The sequence below is a fragment of the Equus przewalskii genome, chromosome 6, assembly GCF_037783145.1.
Source record: "Equus przewalskii isolate Varuska chromosome 6, EquPr2, whole genome shotgun sequence".
NCBI lineage: Eukaryota > Metazoa > Chordata > Mammalia > Perissodactyla > Equidae > Equus > Equus przewalskii.
The window spans coordinates 52,422,426-52,440,973 of record NC_091836.1 but is presented as its reverse complement, the minus strand read 5'-3'; the positions used below and the strand labels follow the sequence as shown (position 1 = coordinate 52,440,973).

Genomic DNA, 18,548 nt, shown 5'->3' with positions numbered 1-18,548 from the left:
CTAAATATATACACAACCACAATTTACAAAAAGTTATTCTTACTTGTTCCTGAAGTCACACTCACAGGGGCCAAGGTGGACGTCCCAGTTGTGGTCACAGGGACAAAGGGGATTCCAGCCAGTGTATTGAAGGTGGTTGCGGTCTTGGCCACTGTGGGGCCTGAACCTGTGGAAGCTAAGTTAGTGGTCTCAACAGTTGTACTTTTAAGGATAGTAGTAGAACCTGATCCCTCTCCATGACTGGTCTTAGGTGGTGTTGGGGTCTGTGATGCTATCAAGGTCACAGTGTCCCCTGTCACAGTCTCGGTAAATTCTTCGAGTCCCACTGAGGTTGCAGGTGGTGAGGTGTCTGTGCTCCATGATGTTACAGTGTGAGGCTCACCAGCTGTTGCAGGGGTACTGGCAGGCCTGAGAACAGCAGGGGAAACAGTCAGAGTTGGGATACTTGTACTGGCCTCTGCTGCAGGAATGGTGACCAATAAGTCTGTGGTCTCTGGTAAATCAGGGGAGAGAGTTGAAGTTGAAATAGTTGTGCTGATGTCTGTCCCAGGATGGGTGGAGAGTGAGGCTGTTTCCGTAGGAACAGCAAGTGAGACAGTTGAACCTAGGTCAATTATGCTGGTCTCGGTCACAGGTGTGGTGAAGGATGTTGTTTCTGGTGGACTGAGGGAAACAGTCTGAGTGGGAAGAGCTACACTGATCTCCAACCCAGGTTGGATGGATGGTGAGGGGGTGGTCTCTGGTGAATGAGGAAGAACAGTTGAAGCAGGAATATTTGTGCTTGTCTCTACACTGGGGTGGGTGACCAAGAAGGCTGTGGTCACTTGTTCACCAGGAGGAAGAGTCAGAGTTGGAATAGCCATACTGGCATCTGCCTCAGAACTAGTGACCTGTGAGGTCACCATATCTGATACACCGGGGGAGATGGTGGGAGTTGCAACAGCTGAACTGACTTCAGCACCAAGGCTAGCGGCCATTGAGGGTGTCGAGTTTGATTCACTATGAGAAACACTGGGGATTGTTTGTGGAACAGTTGGGCTGGTCTCTGCAGCATAGGTGACCAATGAGACTGTTGTTTCTGGCTCCCCAGGGGAAACAGTCAGAGTTGTCACAGCTGAACTGACTTCTGTCCCAGAATGGGTGACCCAAGAGGCCGTGGTCTTTAGTTCATGTGAGTAATCAGTCAGAGTTGGAAAAGTTGTACTGGTCTCTGCCCCAGAACTAGTGGCCTGTGAGGTCACCACCCCTAGTACACCAAGTGAGACACTTGTAGCTCGAACAGCTGAACTGGATTCTGCCTCAGAACTTGTGGCAGCTGAGGGCATGGTGTCTGATTCACTATGGGAAACATTGGGAGTTGTTTTGGGAACAGTTGGGCTGGTCTTTTCAGGATGAGTGACCAATGAGACTGTTGTATCTGGCTCCCCAGAAGAAACAGTCAGAGTTGGAACAGATGAACTGGCTTCTGTCTCAGAAGGAGTCACCCATGAGGCTGTGGTCTCTAGTTCATGTGGGAAATCAGTCATAGTTGTAAAAGTTATACTGGTCTCTGCTCCAGAACTGGTGACCAGTGAGGTCATCATATCTGGTAAACCAGAAGAAACAGTTGTAGTTGGAATAGGTGAACTTGCTTCTGCTCCAGGACTGATGGCCATTGAGGGTGTGGTATCTGATTCACCATAGGAAAAATTTGGAGTTGTTCTGGAAACAGGTATGCTGGTCTCTGTGGAATGAGTGACCCATGAAGCTATTGTATCTGTCTCACCAGAGGAAACAGTCAGAGTTGGAACAGCTGAACTGGCTTCTGTACCAGAATGGGTGACCGATGAGGCTGTTGTCTCTGGTTTGTGTGGGGAATCAGTCAGAGGTGAAAAAGTTGTACTGGTCTCTGCCCCATGACTGGTGACCAGTGATACTTCCCCCCCTGATACTCCAGGGGAAACAGACAAAGTTGGAATTGCTGAACTTGTCTGTGACACAGGATGGGTAACTGATGACGCTGTTGCATCTGGCTCACCAGTGGAAACAGTCAGCATTGTAACAGCTTTCCCGACTTTTGTCCCAGAATGGGTGACCCACGAGGCTGTGGTCTCTGGTTTGTGTGAGGAATCAGTCAGAGTTGGAAAAGTTGTACTGGCCTCTGCCCCAGAACTGGTGACCAGCGAGGTCACCATCCCTGAGACAGTCGGAGTTGGGATGGCTGAACTGGTCTGTGCTCCAGAATGGGTAACCCATGATACTGTGTTTGCTGATTCATCAGGAGAAAGAGTCAGAGGTGGAATAACTATACTGGCATCTGTTCCAGAACTAGTGGCTTTTGAGGTCACCATATCTGATACATCAGGGGGGAGAGTGGGAGTTACAACGGCTGAATTGGCTGCCATCCCAAGGCTGGTGGCCATCGAGGGTGTGCTGTCTGATTCACTATGGGAAACATTGGGGATTGTCCTGGGAACAATTGGGCTGGACTCTTCAGGATGGGTGACCAAGGAGATTGTTGTATCTGGTTCTTTCAGGGACTCAACCAGAGTTGAAAAAGTTGTACTGGTGTCTGTCACAGAACTAGTGACCATTAAGGTTACTGAAGCTGGTACATCAGGTGAGACTGTCATCGTCGGAATGGCTGAACTGGCTTCCACTCCCAGGCTGGTGGCTGTTGAAGATGTAGTGTCTAATTCGGTATGGGGAAAACTCCAAGTTGTTCTGGAAACAGGTGTCCTTGTCTCTGAGGAATGCTCCCATGAGGCTGTTGTATCTGGCTCACCAGGGGAGGCAGCCAAAGTTGGAACAATGGAACTGGCTTCTGTCCCAGGATGGGTGACCCACGAGGCTGCTGTGTCTAGTTTGTGTGGAGAATCAGTCACAGTTGAAAAGGTTCTATTAGTCTCTTCCCCAGGACTGGTGACTACTGAGATTTCTACCCTTGATACACCAGGGGAGAGAGCCAGCGTTGGAATGTCTGAACTGGTCTGTGCTCCAGGATGGGTAACCCATGAGACTACTGTATCTAACTCACCAGGAGAAACAGTTAGAGTTTGATCAGTTGGGCTGGTCTCAGCCCCAGAGCTGGTATCCAGTGAAGTCACCAGCTCTGGCACACTAGAGAAGACAGTTGGAGCTGGAATGGATGAGCTGTTCTGTGCTTCAGGATGGGTGACCCATGAGGCTTCTGTCTCTTGTTGATCTTGGGAATCAGTCAGAGTTGGAATAACCATACTCGTCTCTGCCTGAGGACTAGTAACCAGTGAGGTCACCATCCCCGGTACATCAGGGGAGACAGTCGGAGTTGCAACAGTTGAACTCACTTTTTCCCCAGAACTGGTAGCTGCTGAGGGTGTGCTGTCTGAGTCACTATGGAAAACATTCAGAGTTGTGCTGGAAACAGTTGAGCTGGTCTCTGCAGGATAGATGGCCCATGAGGTTGTGGCCTCTGGCTCAGCAAGGGAAACAATCAGAGTTGGAACAGCTGAACTCATTTCTTCCCCAGAACTAGGGGCCAGTGAGGACATGGTCTCTGATCCTTTATTGAAAATAGGTGGCATTGTCCTGGGAGCTGCTGTGCTGGTCTCTGCTCTAGGTCTGGTGACCAACAAGGTTGTCATCTCAGGAACATCAGGGGTAACATCTGGGGTTGTGATGGTCACTCCAGTTGTGCTTGTGCTGGCCATTTTACTGGAAGTCATGAGACGAGTCAGCATTCTTGAAGTGGGAGTAGAGACTCTGGCGGTCAAAGGCGCTGTAGCAGTTGTCTCTGCCCTCTCCGTCCCTCCTGTTGGTAGTCCTGTGAATTGTGGGATGGACACACAATTTAGACAAAATTATTACCACTTACTGGACTGGCAGTAGTTTATTTTTTCTCCACATGAGGAAAGAGAGAGAAATGTCTCCGCCCAGGATGTGCCTGCGATGCTTCTGGAATGGGAAAAGGAATTGTGATTGCCATTCCCCTGCCCTACCTGCCTCATCTTAGGCTGTAACTCCCCCATGAATTCTTGAGCACTCTCTGGTCCCCTCCAGCCTCTGAGCCTTTGTTCAAGCTGTTTTCTCTGCCTGACATGCCTATTTCTCCTCAGACTTCTTATGTTCAGCCCCTTTTCAAATGCCAGCTGAAATTTACCTTTACAAATTCATGTAAGAATTCATATGTCTCTCCTCAATATTTCCTTTTCATACTGTCTGAACCAGTACTGTACCACCCCTCACAGTCTTCTTGGTAATAGCTATTAATGTCTGACTGCTTGGCATACACTACGTTCTCAACAACTATTTTTTGAATGAATGAATGAGTGAATGAATTAATGAAAGAATACATGGATGGATGTATACACAGGCAGGTCTCCTCTGACTTAAGAGTGATCATGTATCATTGTGCTTAAGAATGGGGAGGTCTGGAATAAGGCAGTCTTGCACTAAGATTCAGGCTCCACCACTAAATAGATGTTACCAAATCCTGCTCGACATCCATTTTCTCATTTATAAAGTAGGGATAGGTACAGTGGCCGTCTCAGTGTGCTGATAACAATGCACCAAGCAAAGTGCCTCGTGGCTCACAATAAGACAGTGCTGCTACTACTGCTGCTGTCTGCTATTGCTACTGTTGTTACCACCACTGCTACTACTACTACTATTACTACTATCACTTCTGCCACCTACCGTTACTGGTGTTACTACTACTCTTACCACCTATCACTGTTGTTATTACTACTCTTACTACCACTACTCTTACCGACTGTTACTGGAGTTATTGCTACTGCTACTACTGCTGCTGTCTGCTATTGCTACTGTTATTACCACCACTGCTACTAACTACTACCACTATTACTACTATCACTGCTGCCACCTACCGTTACTGGTGTTACTACTACTCTTACCACCTATCACTGTTGTTATTACTCCTGTTACTACCGCTACCCTTACCGACTGTTACTGGAGTTATTGCTACCGCTACTACTGCTGCTGCATATTATTACTACTGTTACTATTGCTTCTACTTTTTGTGTTTCTACTACAAAATAAACCTATACTGCATTGAATTTGCCAGGAAATACAAAAGCTGACTGGAATTCAGCCTTGAAGAAGAGTCAAGTGGCATTGGCTGAGACAGAAAGCACTGACCAGGGCTTCAGAAAATGGTTCCCAGGAGGAAGGAAGAAGTACGTGGAGCTTCTCTATAAAGACCACAGAGTCTTCGGGAGCTTGGCATAGGGGGAGGGACAAAATGAAGGAGATTTTGACTCTGATGATAAAGCAGTGTCCCTTTGCTGCTCAGAATATCCTAAAAACCATATTTCTGAGAGCAGATATCCTAAAGAGCTTCATATGTATTTGATGATGATGATGAGCAATGGCAAAGCACTTCACAAGATTTTTCTCTTTGAACACACAGAAAGCTATTAATAACTATTTTCAGTAAGTTAAACTGGGTCAAATTTGTAAAGTTGACATATCTAACCTTGAACTAAACTTACTCAGCATGCTATGAGAAAAGGAAAATTGGTAATATCCACCTAGTAAACATTAGACAAAGATCCAGCTAAGACAGGGAAGCCCATGGCAACTGCACACAATTCTTTCTTTAAATAAACAAACCTTTCGTCTCTCTAACATAGGAAATAGGCCACAAGTGGGATTACTGGGAAGTAAGTGAACTTGAACCTATCTCTAAGACTAGCAGATGATGCGATGATGGAGGGACACAAACTGGTCCTGTGGTGCCTCCATGTGCTGCTTCATTGTGTATCTTTGTGATGTGCTCTATGATGCCATCAGTCCCTGCAGGTGAGGGCAGGGAAGAAACCTACGGTAACTCATCTCATCCAGAAGGACAGCACTGTCTAAATGGATCCACTTAATTCACTGTACAACTCAATTCATCTCAAGTCCATCTGTATGGACTTGAGCCAGTGCTATACGCCATAAGTGGCCACATTTGTCCATGGATCCATTCATCCACCCATAGATTCATCCATCTATCCCTGTATCTACCCATCTATTCTTCCTTCGTTCCATCTTTCTTTTCATCCTGTCTTCCTACCATGCATCTGTCCTTTTATGTGTCCTTTCTCCTTTCTTTTCACCTTTTCATCACTCTTTTCCTCAATCTTTACTTCTTTGAATCCTCCTTTCCACCCATTCCTCCTCCTTTTCATCCTTTCCTCCTTCTATACATCCATCTCTTCTTCCTTCCATATACCCAGCCTTTCTTCTTTCATTTATCCATCTCTCCATTCTTCCTTTCATCCTTCCACCCATCCAACCACACTTTTACCTTCTTACCATCCAACTCATGACTTCCTTACTAAACATCCATGACTCAACTACGGAGCCATGCTTCAAGACATGAGTCAATAGCCATCGATGTGTCTAACTTTGCTGTGAATTGTTAAAACTAGTGTGAGAGAGAATCAAGTCATCCTCCTACAGATATTTAGTGAAGCAGCTGCAATAGTTGGAGGGTCTCTTTGGACTAGTGTCCAGAATAAAAGTGGGGATCAAATTTAACTTTTCAGAAGAATAGTACCCCTCCTTCATCTACTGATCTCTTGGAGGTGGCCTTTCCCCTCCTGGGCTTGGGTCCCTCCCATGTCCAAAAGGACTTTGTTCCCTTGATTTTCATTTGCACACCATTTTCTTTCATATTTCCCTTCCCTTTGACACTGTTCTCAATATAGAAACAAGCTCAACTCAAAGGCGGAATCCCTCCCCTGTATCTCTGTATTATTTTAGGTGTTGTTCTAGCCCTCTACAGCTCACTGCTATTCCCTTCATTAGCATCCCTGAGGACCCACACGTTGTCAAAGAATTTCTCAACTCATTTCAATCGGGCTGTCCTGTAGCATTTGACAGAACGGACCATTCCTCCTTCCTAAAACTCTCCCTTCCTATGGATTCTGTGATTCCAGAATCTCTAGCTTTTCCTCCTACCTCTCTGAGCAGTACTGCATAGACTAATGGTTAAGAACATGGATTCCTAGTGGCACGTGGTCTGAGTTCTTATCACTTGCCAGCTTTGTGATCTTGAGCTGCTGTTAACGTTTCTGCATCAGTTAACTCATCTGTAAAATGGGATCATAATAGTCCCTTCTTCCAAGTGAATTCCAATGAGAATTAAATAACAGGACAGTGCTTGACACAGAATAAGTGCTCTGTAAACATTTTTTATAATTATTATTATCAGCAGCAGCATTATTAGTAATGTTAGAACATCTATCATGGTACCATAATTATTCAGCTGGTTGCTTATTTATCTTTGTCTCCCCAGTACCTCTTTCAGTGCCTGGAACTGAGGATAGATATACAAATGTTTGCTAAAAGAGTTTCTGGTGCAGTAATAAACCCCTAATTAACTCATTTTTTACCTCTCAGGAAAGGAACCATTTCCTATGAGCCCCAAATATTGGGAGTATAGGAGCTGTGGGTCCTTACTTGTCAACTGTGTTGAGTGTGGAAGAACCTGAGAAGAACTTGTCACTATTGCCAAGTCAACACTTTCTGTCATTCTGGTATCCATAACGGGTGATAAAGATGTCCTGACTGACGGAGAAGACGTCTCCAAAGTGCTGGCCATAACCAAGGGTCCTTCAGCAGTACTGCTCTCTGCCTCGGGGTCGGTGTCCGCTGTAGGTGGGGTAGCAGTTGAGGAAGTAATCTCATGGAGCACTGGGCTAGTTGAAGAGTGAGTGGTAGTGAAGGTTGAAAAGGGGGATGGTGTTGAAGCTGATGAAGGTAGGCTCTCTGCAATGGTGGACATAGTAACATCCCCAAGACCTGATACTGTCCTAAAAAATGAACTGACTGAGAAGGGAGCTGAGCTGGCACGAGGAACTCCAGGTGTGGTAAAGGAAGCCATAGACTCTGACAGAGAAGGTGTCAATGTGTTGGCCAAAATCGTCTCAGCGGAAGATACCATATCTGTGCTTAGGTGATGAGTACTTTCAGATACAGGAACAGAAGGGGAGGAGGTCAACGAAGTGGACCCTGTAATGGGGAGAGAAGCAGAAAAGTGGGTGATGGTTTTCATGGGGATTTCAGTATACGGGAAAGAAGGAAGGTGGTAAGGGACAGATATTTTCAGAGAAGAGGTGGCATCAGTCTTGGGATTCATTGAAAGATGAGTGGGGAAAGGAGAAGAAAGTGTTTTTCTGGGTGTAGATGAGCTGGGGTCCAGGGCTGTGCTTGGTTCCTTCTGTCCACGAGTCAAACGAGAAAGAAGTTTTCTCTCAAAAGCTGTAGTCTCAGAGAAGGAAGGAGGTGATGAGGAAATAAATGTCTCTTCCATGAATGGGGCAGTGAATGCTGAATACGTGAGTGTGGACGGCTCAGAGAGGATTGTGAAAGAAGAGGGGAGATCATATCCAGAATTCTTGGTCAGAGCAGTGTTAACTGCTGTGAAAGAGGAAGGAAGGATTTCCGCTGTATCTGAAGAGGGTTCCGAAGTGGGCACGTTGGCAGATGTGGTGGAGGCAGGAAACGAAGAGGAACTTGCTATCGTTGCCAAGCTTGTCTGGAAAAAGTGTGAGGGCACTGAGGAAAATGGAAAGCTGCTTTCTCCTGGAGAGGGATGGAATGTGCGTGACACAGGGCCAGGACCTGCACTGAAAAGAGAGGTCTTCTCTGAGTGTGAAAAACGGTGAGTAAAAAAGGAGTGAGGCTGTGACGAGAAAGAGATGGTTGGTCGGTCCGAGGGCCGGGCGCCTTGGGAGGTGGCCTCAGGGGGACCTGTTGGGCTGGGGACGGTCGGGTCCGCAGCTGCTGGAGTGCTGGGGGCGGGAGGGGGCCAGGCGGTGCTGCCCGCGCGGAGCTCTGCCGACGTCGTGGACCGAGCGAGGTCCGGGCTGGAGGGCCCGCTGGAGGACACGGCCGCGGTCCCGGGGTCCCCCGCTGGAGTAGCCGTGGGCGCCTGGGAAAGAGACGAGGTGGTCCGGGCGGCCGAGCCGGGCTGCTGGGGGAAGGTGCTGGCGTCCGTGAGCCCGGGGCCCCCGGCGGACCCCGACTCTGCCTCCACCTGTGTCGTTCCGGCCGAGCCAGGCCTTGACGGGGCCACGCTGGTGGCCGTCCCGGCGGCAGAGGTGGCCGGGGCCGAGGTGCCTTTCCAGGGCTGCGAGGCCGCCGGGCCAGAGGACTGGGACGCCGGGCCGGGCCTGGTGGTGCCCACGTGGGTCGCGGCCGCGTTTTCGGCAGGGCGGACCGCCTCGGGACGTGCGGGGGCCTCCGAAGTGGCGGGCGTCGCAACCGTGCTGCCCGTCAGACTGGGAGGCGAGCCTGTGCCAGGTTGCAAGCTGGCGCCGCCCATGTCGGTGGTCCTCGCCAGAGCGCGGGGGGCAGTGGCTGCCGGGTCCGAGGGCCGGGCGCCTTGGGAGGTGGCCTCAGGGGGACCTGTTGGGCTGGGGACGGTCGGGTCCGCCGCTCGTGGCGTGCTGGGGGCGGGAGGGGGCCAGGCGGTGCTGCCCGCGCGGAGCTCTGCCGACGTCGTGGACCGAGCGAGGTCCGGGCTGGAGGGCCCGCGGGAGGACACGGCCGCGGTCCCGGGGTCCCCCGCTGGAGTAGCCGTGGGCACCTGGGAAAGAGCCGAGGTGGTCCGGGCGGCCGAGCCGGGCTGCTGGGGGAAGGTGCTGGCGTCCGTGAGCCCGGGGCCCCCGGCGGACCCCGACTCTGCCTCCACCTGTGTCGTTCCGGCCGAGCCAGGCCTTGACGGGGCCACGCTGGTGGCCGTCCCGGCGGCAGAGGTGGCCGGGGCCGAGGTGCCTTTCCAGGGCTGCGAGGCCGCCGGGCCAGAGGACTGGGACGCCGGGCCGGGCCTGGTGGTGCCCACGTGGGTCGCGGCCGCGTTCTCGGCAGGGCGGACCGCCTCGGGACGTGCGGGGGCCTCCGAAGTGGCGGGCGTCGCAACCGTGCTGCCCGTCAGACTGGGAGGCGAGCCTGTGCCAGGTTGCAAGCTGGCGCCGCCCATGTCGGTGGTCCTCGCCAGAGCGCGGGGGGCAGTGGCTGCCGGGTCCGAGGGCCGGGCGCCTTGGGAGGTGGCCTCAGGGGGACCTGTTGGGCTGGGGACGGTCGGGTCCGCCGCTCGTGGCGTGCTGGGGGCGGGAGGGGGCCAGGCGGTGCTGCCCGCGCGGAGCTCTGCCGACGTCGTGGACCGAGCGAGGTCCGGGCTGGAGGGCCCGCGGGAGGACACGGCCGCGGTCCCGGGGTCCCCCGCTGGAGTAGCCGTGGGCGCCTGGGAAAGAGCCGAGGTGGTCCGGGCGGCCGAGCCGGGCTGCTGGGGGAAGGTGCTGGCGTCCGTGAGCCCGGGGCCCCCGGCGGACCCCGACTCTGCCTCCACCTGTGTCGTTCCGGCCGAGCCAGGCCTTGACGGGGCCACGCTGGTGGCCGTCCCGGCGGCAGAGGTGGCCGGGGCCGAGGTGCCTTTCCAGGGCTGCGAGGCCGCCGGGCCAGAGGACTGGGACGCCGGGCCGGGCCTGGTGGTGCCCACGTGGGTCGCGGCCGCGTTTTCGGCAGGGCGGACCGCCTCGGGACGTGCGGGGGCCTCCGAAGTGGCGGGCGTCGCAACCGTGCTGCCCGTCAGACTGGGAGGCGAGCCTGTGCCAGGTTGCAAGCTGGCGCCGCCCATGTCGGTGGTCCTCGCCAGAGCGCGGGGGGCAGTGGCTGCCGGGTCCGAGGGCCGGGCGCCTTGGGAGGTGGCCTCAGGGGGACCTGTTGGGCTGGGGACGGTCGGGTCCGCCGCTCCTGGCGTGCTGGGGGCGGGAGGGGGCCAGGCGGTGCTGCCCGCGCGGAGCTCTGCCGACGTCGTGGACCGAGCGAGGTCCGGGCTGGAGGGCCCGCTGGAGGACACGGCCGCGGTCCCGGGGTGCCCCGCTGGAGTAGCCGTGGGCGCCTGGGAAAGAGCCGAGGTGGTCCGGGCGGCCGAGCCGGGCTGCTGGGGGAAGGTGCTGGCGTCCGTGAGCCCGGGGCCCCCGGCGGACCCCGACTCTGCCTCCACCTGTGTCGTTCCGGCCGAGCCAGGCCTTGACGGGGCCACGCTGGTGGCCGTCCCGGCGGCAGAGGTGGCCGGGGCCGAGGTGCCTTTCCAGGGCTGCGAGGCCGCCGGGCCAGAGGACTGGGACGCCGGGCCGGGCCTGGTGGTGCCCACGTGGGTCGCGGCCGCGTTTTCGGCAGGGCGGACCGCCTCGGGACGTGCGGGGGCCTCCGAAGTGGCGGGCGTCGCAACCGTGCTGCCCGTCAGACTGGGAGGCGAGCCTGTGCCAGGTTGCAAGCTGGCGCCGCCCATGTCGGTGGTCCTCGCCAGAGCGCGGGGGGCAGTGGCTGCCGGGTCCGAGGGCCGGGCGCCTTGGGAGGTGGCCTCAGGGGGACCTGTTGGGCTGGGGACGGTCGGGTCCGCCGCTCGTGGCGTGCTGGGGGCGGGAGGGGGCCAGGCGGTGCTGCCCGCGCGGAGCTCTGCCGACGTCGTGGACCGAGCGAGGTCCGGGCTGGAGGGCCCGCGGGAGGACACGGCCGCGGTCCCGGGGTGCCCCGCTGGAGTAGCCGTGGGCGCCTGGGAAAGAGCCGAGGTGGTCCGGGCGGCCGAGCCGGGCTGCTGGGGGAAGGTGCTGGCGTCCGTGAGCCCGGGGCCCCCGGCGGACCCCGACTCTGCCTCCACCTGTGTCGTTCCGGCCGAGCCAGGCCTTGACGGGGCCACGCTGGTGGCCGTCCCGGCGGCAGAGGTGGCCGGGGCCGAGGTGCCTTTCCAGGGCTGCGAGGCCGCCGGGCCAGAGGACTGGGACGCCGGGCCGGGCCTGGTGGTGCCCACGTGGGTCGCGGCCGCGTTTTCGGCAGGGCGGACCGCCTCGGGACGTGCGGGGGCCTCCGAAGTGGCAGGCGTCGCAACCGTGCTGCCCGTCAGACTGGGAGGCGAGCCTGTGCCAGGTTGCAAGCTGGCGCCGCCCATGTCGGTGGTCCTCGCCAGAGCGCGGGGGGCAGTGGCTGCCGGGTCCGAGGGCCGGGCGCCTTGGGAGGTGGCCTCAGGGGGACCTGTTGGGCTGGGGACGGTCGGGTCCGCCGCTCGTGGCGTGCTGGGGGCGGGAGGGGGCCAGGCGGTGCTGCCCGCGCGGAGCTCTGCCGACGTCGTGGACCGAGCGAGGTCCGGGCTGGAGGGCCCGCGGGAGGACACGGCCGCGGTCGCGGGGTCCCCCGCTGGAGTAGCCGTGGGCGCCTGGGAAAGAGCCGAGGTGGTCCGGGCGGCCGAGCCGGGCTGCTGGGGGAAGGTGCTGGCGTCCGTGAGCCCGGGGCCCCCGGCGGACCCCGACTCTGCCTCCACCTGTGTCGTTCCGGCCGAGCCAGGCCTTGACGGGGCCACGCTGGTGGCCGTCCCGGCGGCAGAGGTGGCCGGGGCCGAGGTGCCTTTCCAGGGCTGCGAGGCCGCCGGGCCAGAGGACTGGGACGCCGGGCCGGGCCTGGTGGTGCCCACGTGGGTCGCGGCCGCGTTTTCGGCAGGGCGGACCGCCTCGGGACGTGCGGGGGCCTCCGAAGTGGCGGGCGTCGCAACCGTGCTGCCCGTCAGACTGGGAGGCGAGCCTGTGCCAGGTTGCAAGCTGGCGCCGCCCATGTCGGTGGTCCTCGCCAGAGCGCGGGGGGCAGTGGCTGCCGGGTCCGAGGGCCGGGCGCCTTGGGAGGTGGCCTCAGGGGGACCTGTTGGGCTGGGGACGGTCGGGTCCGCCGCTCGTGGCGTGCTGGGGGCGGGAGGGGGCCAGGCGGTGCTGCCCGCGCGGAGATCTGCCGACGTCGTGGACCGAGCGAGGTCCGGGCTGGAGGGCCCGCGGGAGGACACGGCCGCGGTCGCGGGGTCCCCCGCTGGAGTAGCCGTGGGCGCCTGGGAAAGAGCCGAGGTGGTCCGGGCGGCCGAGCCGGGCTGCTGGGGGAAGGTGCTGGCGTCCGTGAGCCCGGGGCCCCCGGCGGACCCCGACTCTGCCTCCACCTGTGTCGTTCCGGCCGAGCCAGGCCTTGACGGGGCCACGCTGGTGGCCGTCCCGGCGGCAGAGGTGGCCGGGGCCGAGGTGCCTTTCCAGGGCTGCGAGGCCGCCGGGCCAGAGGACTGGGACGCCGGGCCGGGCCTGGTGGTGCCCACGTGGGTCGCGGCCGCGTTTTCGGCAGGGCGGACCGCCTCGGGACGTGCGGGGGCCTCCGAAGTGGCGGGCGTCGCAACCGTGCTGCCCGTCAGACTGGGAGGCGAGCCTGTGCCAGGTTGCAAGCTGGCGCCGCCCATGTCGGTGGTCCTCGCCAGAGCGCGGGGGGCAGTGGCTGCCGGGTCCGAGGGCCGGGCGCCTTGGGAGGTGGCCTCAGGGGGACCTGTTGGGCTGGGGACGGTCGGGTCCGCCGCTCCTGGCGTGCTGGGGGCGGGAGGGGGCCAGGCGGTGCTGCCCGCGCGGAGCTCTGCCGACGTCGTGGACCGAGCGAGGTCCGGGCTGGAGGGCCCGCGGGAGGACACGGCCGCGGTCCCGGGGTCCCCCGCTGGAGTAGCCGTGGGCGCCTGGGAAAGAGCCGAGGTGGTCCGGGCGGCCGAGCCGGGCTGCTGGGGGAAGGTGCTGGCGTCCGTGAGCCCGGGGCCCCCGGCGGACCCCGACTCTGCCTCCACCTGTGTCGTTCCGGCCGAGCCAGGCCTTGACGGGGCCACGCTGGTGGCCGTCCCGGCGGCAGAGGTGGCCGGGGCCGAGGTGCCTTTCCAGGGCTGCGAGGCCGCCGGGCCAGAGGACTGGGACGCCGGGCCGGGCCTGGTGGTGCCTACGTGGGTCGCGGCCGCGTTTTCGGCAGGGCGGACTTCCTCGGGACCTGCGGGGGCCTCCGAAGTTCGTGGTGTCACAGACATGGTGCCCGTCAGCATTCGATGGGAGCCTGTCAGAGGTTCTAAGGTTACCCTGCCCCTGTCTTTTGTCCTGGGCGCAGCGCTGGGCACTGTCGTTGCTGGGTCTGAGTCATGGCTGCCTTGGGATGTTGCCTCAGGGTGACCTGTTGGGGTGGGGAAGGTTGTGTCCTCAGGTCCACATGTTCTGGGTGTGGGAGAGTGCTTGGCGTTGCTTCTGGAGTGGAGCTCTGCTGATGTAGTGGACGTGGTCCTTCCCACTGTTGTCATTACTGCTTGATTCAATTTGGGGGTTTTTGTTTGCTTTAAATTGTTACTTCTTCTAGACGATAACTCATGGAGTGTAGTGTTCATCATCTGTAAGAACTGTGTCGTCCTTTTGACATTCAAACTTACAGTATTTTCTTTCATCTTATCTAAGGATGTAATGGACTGGTCCGTCTTCTTCACGATGGTCACAACTTTAACTATATCCACTGGGACATTGTCTCTGGTGGATTTAGTAACCTTTTCCACTGTGGTTTCAGCCCTTTTGGTCTGTCTCGTCAAGGATGGTCTAGCAGCAGTTGACGCAGTGTGCCCTGTGGGTTCAAGCATGCATTGTTCGACTTTACTCTGGATGTGAGTGTAAGAGTAGTCCTCTAACAGGTGGTGGCTTTCTGCTACTGGGCTTCTTGCATTTTTTGTGCTGGGAGATGCCGCTGGGATCTCTGTGCTTCTCCTGGACAAATCTGTGTCCACAAAAGCTACCGTATCTATTGGATTTTGGTGCAAATAGGGCAACCCTTTTGACCCAGAACACACAAACTTTTGCAAGAGAAAGGATGTTCTCACCATAGATAGTTCTGTAAAATGAAAATCTGACCATCTCAGTTCCTTCCTGCAAACCTTTCAGTGGGTCCTCAGTGCCTACACCATAGGATTCCTCAGTAGATTGTGTCTGTATGGTCTGTCTCCTTTTCTCTCTCTCTCTAACATAGTGGTTCTCAACCGTGTATGACTGTTCCACTCAGGGGATATGTGGTAATGTCTATGCGGTTTTTGCTAGTTATTGGTTTTCACAACTAGTGGTTTCTGCTGCCATCTAGTGGTCAGAGGCAAGGGATGCTGCTAACAACCTTGCAATGCACAAGATAGTTCCCACTGTAAAGAATTACTGGGCCCCAAATGTCAACAGTGCTGAGGTCCAGACACCCCCCTCCAACCTTACCTCTCTCTGGCCTCTGTAAGTCACAGATACATTCTTGCAGTTCCCCAGCCAAACAAATCATAATTCTTCACTCATCTTTCCCTCTGTCTGCAATTATCACCATGCCCTTTTCACAAATTAACTCCTATTCCTCCATGATGATTCAGCTTAAGCTATTTTTCTCATTCTTTTATCTTTACTGAATTCTTCAAGTGTTCTACAATGAGCATGCATCACTTCCATTTTAACAATGTCTTTTTTTCCCCCTGAAGACAAAAGTAATGCTCATTTTAGAACATCAGATGGTTCAGGAAAGTCTGAAAAGGAAATTCATACCACTGTTCATTTTTTCCTCCTATGAAGTTAATTTAAAAACTGCACAGCTCAAGTATCCACTCCTCTGAAAAGTCTTCTTTGAAGCTGTGATGTTGCGATTTATAATTAGAAATATAGATTGGTTTTTGTCCCTGTTTCTGCACAGAGTTCCTAAAACCCTTGGAATTTCCTAAGTGCTGAGTCATCATGGTGTCTTTTGTTATGTTAATGATGTGACTTTTGGAAAGCTCCTTGGTCTCCTAAGGATGGGGGATGGTTGCCAGGCACCTGCTGGTGTTAGAGCATTGCTTTGCATTGTGTGGGGAGCCCTCCCTCACGTATACATTGGAAATCGGGTCCAGGAACCTAAAAGAGAAGCCCTTTCCCAGTGGGATGATCCTCTTGTCCGTTCTCTCAGCACCAACGTGTGTTTCTTTGATCAAACTTATCACACTGTATCTCAACTATTTGGTGACATATTGCAATAGACCAGAAGCGCCTGAAGGATGGAAATTGTCTTTGGAATCTGCATCTCACTTACATACCACAGAGTTTCATATCCATTTGTTGCATGAATGAATCAACGCATGAACGAATTCAACTCATTGAGAATATAACCTGGGCATGTGTATTATATTAACAGGATGGAAGTAAAGTTCATTGATCCATTCATATGTGTTAAGTCTCTACTTAATATAGAGACTTAACTCATAGAAATATTGTGCTGAGCTAAAGATGATGTCAGCTTCCTTAGAAATCTGTAGATAATCTGTCCTGCAGAAAGCTGTCACCTCCAGATGGTAGGGAATGATGGAGATAATGATGATAATAATGGAAGAAAGAAACTGTTCAAGAACTCTGTGCCAGGTCTCTTTATATGCATTGCCTCACTGACTCTTCATAACAGTCCCATAAAGTTCTTACTATTGAATAAATTAATATATGCAAATAGTGTTTGACACTGTGGAAATTAGTAAAAGAAATCTTAACTAAATTTGAGTCGGCAAGGCCTGTAGGGGGAGCTCTCACGCCCTATCATAAATGGTCAATTACTCCAAACAGGAATAGACAAACACTCGTATCTCCGACAGGTAGTATAACTACTTTACTACTAAAGGAAGATTTCTCTCTACACCGGCAACAGCCCAGCCAATGAGAAATGCTGCATCTGAGCCAATGAGAAATGCCACAGCTCAGCCAATGAGAAATGCTGCAGCTCAGCCAATGGGAAACCCCACAGCTCAGCCAATGAGAAAAGCTGCAGCTCAGCCAATGAGAAACCCCACAGCTCAGCTAATGAGAAATGCTGCATCTCAGCCAATGAGAAATGCCACAGCTCAGCCAATGAGAAACGCTGCATCTCAGCCAATGAGAAATGCTACAGCTCAGCCAATGAGAAATGCTGCATCTCAGCCAATGAGAAATGGCACAGCTCAGCCAACGAGAAACACTGCATCTCAGTCAATGAGAAGCTGTCGCTCCCCTCAACTGCTACTGTTGCCCAATGGACTTTTGTTCAGAACAGTCCCTCCCTACTCCACCCTTTTCTCTATAAAACCAGCTCCCTTCCTTTGTTCTCTGGATTTGCCTATAGTTTGCCATAGCATGCATATCCTGAATTACGATTCTTTTGGCTATTCCTGAAGAAACTCATTTTGAGGGTAAAATAACAAGTGAATTTGCTTCTTATGTTGACAACACATGGTAATGAACCCCAAACCAAGCTCTCCACCATCATGTCATTCTACTTTGCCAGGACAACCGTATGCAGAGGTAATATGAATGAAATCATATTTTCTATACATCCATAGTACACACAGCTCTCTCCAGTACCTGAGTGCCACCAGCTATCCCAAAAGCCCCTCTTTCAATTGTACTGTCTAAGCTTTGCATGATGGTCTCCACAGGGGGCAATGGAAGGTACAAGGATCAACCATCTCAGACACAGAGGGCACTATGGTACACACATCAGCTCATTCTTTCCCTGAACTGAGAATTCTATCTGAGAAGCTTCTGATAAAAAATCCAAACCTGAGATTACATGCTGTCTTTCTGTCCTCCAACTTGTAAGGTGTAAAATCTCAAAACAAAGTAAAGATCATGATTGGGAAAGCTTGCTAGATCTAAGAGGCAGGGGCCTTTAGGGGTGATTATATCAGGTCACCATCGTATAAGCAATTAAAGAGATGGATGAAGTTTTGGGGAATGGAGCACAGAGAGGTCTCACTGGCGTGTCTCAGAGACCAGAAACTAGTGTAAATGCTCCCAGAGGCCCTGACAGAGATAAGCAGATAGAAGGAGAACATTGAGACCAATATTCCTGAGGAGACAGAACCCCTAATGCCAAGAACTCCAGCACAGAGGACAGTAGGGACCGAGCACTCTACCTGCAAGGAGGAGGGACTGGAAGAAGCCAGGACAGGATGCTTACTAGCATCTCTGGCTTATACCCACCAGATGTCAGCAGCCTCTGTCCTCCTACCACTGACAACCAACTACTTCATCTCCAGACATTTCCCATTGTCCCACAAAGGCAAAATCACACCTAGTTGAGAAGCACTGTATTTGAGGCAACATCTAGCTTAATTTAGGTTCTGTAACTACTCAGTCACACATTTATTCTCACAATATAGATAAAAAAAACTGGAGGCTCAGGGAGCTTACTTCACTAGTCCAGGAAGTGGCAGAGGTGGGATTTGAGCCCAGGTTTTCTGGCACCAGTGTCTGTACTCTGAACTACTCTACTGTGTTGCTTATGAAGTCTTTGTCATCCAAACATATGGAATGAACTAGACTCCTGGAATGAGGAGCACACATCACCCAGGGCAAGGAATGGAGGGCAGCATGAAGAACACAGGTGGGATTTGGGCCTCAAATTCCCTCTTCTTGCCTGCGCTGGTTCCTGCCAACAGGATGTCTGGGCAGTGTCCTGGCCACAGGAAACTTGCCCATGTGTGTGACAGAGTTGATGGCTGGGCCCAGATTGAGGTCCATCAACACCATTTGCATCCAGGACACTGTGCAGACATGGAGAGAGAAGATGAGTGGATGGCCAGTAGGATCAGAAGGAAAGGGACAAGGGCCAGGCTGTCTCTCTCCTGTCTGCTCTTAAGGAAGCCAACATTCGTGAGTAAGGCAGAAGAAATGGAGTCTACACACACAGGCCTCCAGTTCAATTCACTTCCCAGAGATCCATTATCTCCTCCCTCTAAAATC

At 54.3% G+C, this 18,548-nt stretch overlaps 2 protein-coding genes across 2 annotated transcripts in view; one reads left to right on the top strand and one right to left on the bottom strand.

Annotated features, from left to right (window-relative positions):
• MUC16 (mucin 16, cell surface associated) overlaps positions 1-11,920 on the bottom strand; it is a 77,923-nt gene extending 66,003 nt beyond the window's left edge. Inside the window, exons 1-2 of the mRNA XM_070626623.1 lie at positions 7,426-11,920; positions 44-3,781 (exon numbers count right to left, since the gene is read on the bottom strand). Coding sequence (XP_070482724.1) covers positions 44-3,781; positions 7,426-11,920 — 8,233 coding nt within the window. The remainder of the gene's footprint in view (positions 1-43; positions 3,782-7,425) is intronic.
• On the top strand, positions 11,919-13,973 carry LOC139084249 (elastin-like). The gene has a single exon (XM_070626622.1). The coding sequence runs from the start codon at positions 11,919-11,921 to the stop codon at positions 13,971-13,973; it is 2,055 nt and encodes a 684-aa protein (XP_070482723.1).
• The last annotated feature ends 4,575 nt before the right edge of the window (positions 13,974-18,548 follow it).

Excerpts from the sequence above, each read along its gene's own strand:
- LOC139084249 (XM_070626622.1), top strand. The coding sequence starts at position 11,919 with ATGTCGGTGGTCCTCGCCAGAGCGCGGGGGGCAGTGGCTGCCGGGTCC.